Consider the following 4,717-nt stretch of genomic DNA (forward strand, 5'->3'; position numbering starts at 1 on the left):
GGCCTATTAGATACAAAATCCAAAGTAAAGCATAAACTTTGAAACAATAAGGTTAATTCATGTACGTGGTAGAGAACTATAAGATCTTACAATTTCAAAAAGAAAAAGAAAATCAAGTTCATTAGATTTTTAGACAATACACGTAATTATAATTGAGTTCAAGTTGAATACATTTGTCTAACTTGAAGAATCATAAATATACAAATAGAAACTAAAAGAGAAGTTATATGGACATTTTAAGGTTGTTGAAGTTGAAAATATAATGTTAGATGAGGTAAATCACGTACGAATTGATTATTTTAATGTTTTATATAATTAATTTGTAAACTTAGTTTTTTTTTATTAAACGTACAATTAACCATAAGGAAAAATTGTTTGGTATGATTAAAGCAATTTATTGTACCATTTCAGAAAATTAAATTTTACTGTTTCAGAAAAATTATACATATCTTAACTTTATATGATGAGTCACATGAACATCAAGTTTATAATATGTTTTTCCTTGACATACGTTTGATATCAACAACTGATGGCTGTTGCATAGGATATATTTTCACAATCACTATTGTTCGACATCTATTTAAATGTTAAAATCCATTAACATAAACCATAATTAAGTTGAGGCTATTGACATATTATATACTCATAAGCAAACTAATATTATATAAAGACGCAGTGTAATATTATTTGTCTTGACATATTGTTTACTCATATATAGCTTTAATGTTGACAAATTGTATGATATAAACAATGACGCAATGTAATATTTAGCTTGTCGCATTGTCTACTTGGAAATAGGTACGCATCAATATTGGTCTTGACGCACAATATGATAATAAGGATATTAGTGTTCATGCATTATATATGTTTGCATAATCTAATAATAAGTATGCGTTATCTAATAATACGTATGCACAATTAATAACGTCTACACTGTGTCAAATAGCATATTCAAAATATAAGAAGATCAATAAGGATACTTAAAAACATGTCTAGTCACTTGTTAAATAGAAAAAAAAAAAAAAAAACACTTATTATTCAAAAGCACCTAAAACTTACCCAATAAGAAATCTTAAAAAAACATTGATACATTATCAAATCCTTCTACATTTATCTTTGGTTACCAATCTATTTTTATATAAACTATCTTAAAATTTTTAAAGTTTTTTGTCTGAGAGAAAAAATAAAATTTAAAAGTTATAATTTATGGTAAAATAAAGTTATTCGTCATACAGTCTTAGAGTTATAATAAGTGACCTGAGCAAAATATTTGTCACACTCAATTTTTAACCAAGTGCATATGTATTTAACTTATAAAATATTCTGACAAAAAAAGGTGTAGGCATTGTGTTAATCAGTTAGTTTTCATTTAATATTTTTAAATAGACTAATATGGTGTTGATCATTTAGTTTTCATTTAACATTTTTATAGACATTAATATAGTGTTAATCAAGTTAGTTTTCATTTAATATTTTTATGTACACTAATATTCAAATGTGACAAACATATATTACCTGATCAATCATCTGTTGTAGCAATAAATATAAGCTCTAATAAAAGTGCATTAAAATATTAGGTTTGAAAGTGTTATTTATACCCCTTCCACTTGCATATCCCTTAAGCACTATGCTATATCCATAAAACACTAGTTACTCTCTACCCACTGCTTTTGTGATCTCAACCCTAATATCAAATGGAGAGGTTTCCTATGATGATAGAGTTGGATGAGCTTCCTGAACAACTTCCTCATCCTTTCCAAAATCTTTCTGAATCGCCACCACTCATTGAATTCTCCGGCGGAAGCTCCATCATCAACCACCTCACACCACCACCAAAACCCCTAAACATTTACCGTTATCCACCTTCTTTAGTTATGCAATCACAACCATTCCAACGAGCGAAACCGGACTCCGTGGAGGCTATGAGAGAAATGATATTCCGGATGGCAGCTTTGCAGCCGGTGCAGATAGACCCGGAGTCCATCAAGCCACTAAAGAGACGGAATGTTAAGATATCAAAGGACCCTCAAACGGTGGCCGCGAGGCACCGAAGGGAGCGAATCAGCGAGCGGATTCGGATACTACAAAGATTAGTTCCCGGAGGTACTAAAATGGACACAGCTTCTATGTTGGATGAGGCTGCTCATTACATGAAGTTCTTGAAAAAACAAGTGCAATCTTTGGAACAAGCTGCCACGGCCTCCGGTGGCGGTATGGCTACGAAAACATCACCACCACCGATGGTGAACGTTGGTGGATGCTACCCAACCGGCACCACCACCACTATGAACCATCATGGTACTAATAATTATTCTCATTTGGTTAGAGCATGTGGTCAGCCTGCTACTTAAGCCTCTAATATGTTAGGGTTTTATGGTGTTGCTAATTATTAGGTGATTTCTTTCTTTTACTTTTTTTTTTCTTGATTTTACTGATTGTGATGGATTTAAGTTGTATAAACCTTTAGGTTCAACTATGCTAGCATTTATATTGGTTGTGTAATTTAAATCAACTAATATAAGCTACTTTATTAATATATTTCTTTGGTTTGCATTTGTAATTGTTTTGGTTTCGTACAACTAGTTTCTGGCAAGTCTTATTTTTGACTTTTAATAACATCTTTGCTGTAGTTCAAAAAAAAAAAAAAATGAAAATAAAAAAAAAATAAAAAATAAACATAAGCTACTTTATTAATTAAAAATCATGCATATATCTAATTACAAATCATAAGCATGTGTGGTAACAAATTAATACAAATAAAAAAAAATTGAGGTTATGTTTCTTTACATGTGTACTGTTTACTAGAATAAATAATACATCTAATTAATATATCAATCTGTTTAATTAATGGTTAATTAACACATACTGAATTACTGATGCTGTCGTAAATGTGTGCTTACTTTTATTTGTGTATTTACCAACCATAATGTAACGCATTGGGCAACCATAATTATTTCTTGATCTCCTTGTTTGACAGGGTCAAGAAAAACAGGTCGTAAATGACACGTTGACGAACTTTATACTTTTTTTTTTTTTGAAAAATAAACTTCATTAGACAAAACCCGAACCCGAAAACCGGGACAGGCACCAAACCAAAAAGGCTACAAATTTACAAATTTACACCAATCCGACCAAGAGGTCACAACACCCTTACGTCTATGCTTATACCATAAGAATCCTAACGATCTAACATCGCTGAAAACGCTATCAACCTTAACATCCACATTCGAAAAAACCGCTCTGTTACGAGCAAGCCACAAACACCATAAGGAAGTAAACAACACACCTTGCACCACATGCTTTGTCCCGGGACTGATGTTCCTGTCTTTATGCGTTTCCAATAGGTCGAAAACAGAGAACGCAAAGATGGGAGGCAGCCCACACCACCGAGAAACTTTCTGCCATAGAATGATAGCCACGACACAAGAAGTGAATAGATGCTCCACAGATTCGTCGCCTGACTTGCATAACGGACATACCCCTTCACCAACATGGATACCCCTCCTGAGCAATGCATCGGCAGTAGGGATACGGTTTAAGCCGACCCTCCAAACAAAAACATTACATTTTATAGGGACCCAGCTGCACCAATCGATAACGGACCTGTTAACATCAACCTCCGCAGCCACGAGAAGCTTTCTGACAGACCGGACAGAAAACATACCCGAGCGGTCAGGCAGCCATTTCCAATCGTCCTTCGAATCCCGCAACGAGACCGCCGCCACCTCAGAGTTAAGAGCAACCAGTTCGAAAACTTCGTCGTCCAACTCATGATCATGTTTCCAAAGCCACATACCGGACAAACGATCCTTAACCGAACAATTTTTTACGGTCTCCAGCTTGAATAAATTAGGGAAAACCTCCATCAATGGAACGTCTCTCAACCACGGATCAAGCCAAAAGAGAATCTTCTCGCCATCTCCTACACATCCCTTGAAAAAATTCCGAAGCCGAGGGCGACCCGACAAGGGTCTACTGATCACGGAAACAATACTCGACCAAACACCACCAAGAGACTTCTTAACCGGAAGAAACGACCAACCCGACCCATTCGCGTGGAGAGCATCCACCACCTTAACCCAAAGATTATCGCCTTTTTTCTTAAATCGCCAACCCCACTTGCATAAGAGAGCTAATTAAAATTATGATAAAAGTGGTTAAAAGATGGAATAATGGATTTTAATAATCCAAACTTTCACCCATTGGCCGGCAACGGACCCAACTTCAAAAATAACCGGTGGTGGTCCCAACTTTTCGTATATTGTAAACCAATGGACTTTTACTAAAAAAAACCTTCATTTCTTTTTGTCTCCTTATCCTTTTCGGTTTAGTAAAGGTCCATTGGTTTACATTATACGAAAAAGTTGCCGAAAAGGATAAGGAGAGAAAAAGAAATTAAGGTTTTTATTAGTAAAAATCCATTGGTTTACAATATACGAAAAGTTGGGACCACCACCGGTTATTTTTGAAGTTGGGTCTGTTGCCGACCAATGGGTGAAAGTTTAGATTATTAAAATCCATTTTTCCTTAAAAGATTACATTAGCTGACGTAAAAACTTAAAACCGTAGAGAAATTAAACAATGAATTACCATATTTCTACAAGTTTTTTTTTTCTTATATACATGCATAGCAGCTGTAAAAACTTTTTTTTTTGTTATGATTTAAATTATTTATGGGTAAACAAGGGAATGAGTATTATTATCATCTATTTTCTGT

The 4,717-nt window shown here is 34.1% G+C and overlaps 1 protein-coding gene across 1 annotated transcript; it reads left to right on the top strand.

Moving 5' to 3' along the window:
- Positions 1-1,621: 1,621 nt before the first annotated feature.
- On the top strand, positions 1,622-2,560 carry LOC110881856 (transcription factor HEC2). Its single transcript, XM_022130005.2, has one exon. It carries the CDS (start codon positions 1,695-1,697, stop codon positions 2,349-2,351), a length of 657 nt encoding a protein of 218 aa, XP_021985697.1. The 5' UTR covers positions 1,622-1,694; the 3' UTR covers positions 2,352-2,560.
- Positions 2,561-4,717: the final 2,157 nt, after the last annotated feature.

The sequence above is a fragment of the Helianthus annuus genome, chromosome 7, assembly GCF_002127325.2.
Source record: "Helianthus annuus cultivar XRQ/B chromosome 7, HanXRQr2.0-SUNRISE, whole genome shotgun sequence".
Lineage (NCBI taxonomy): Eukaryota > Viridiplantae > Streptophyta > Magnoliopsida > Asterales > Asteraceae > Helianthus > Helianthus annuus.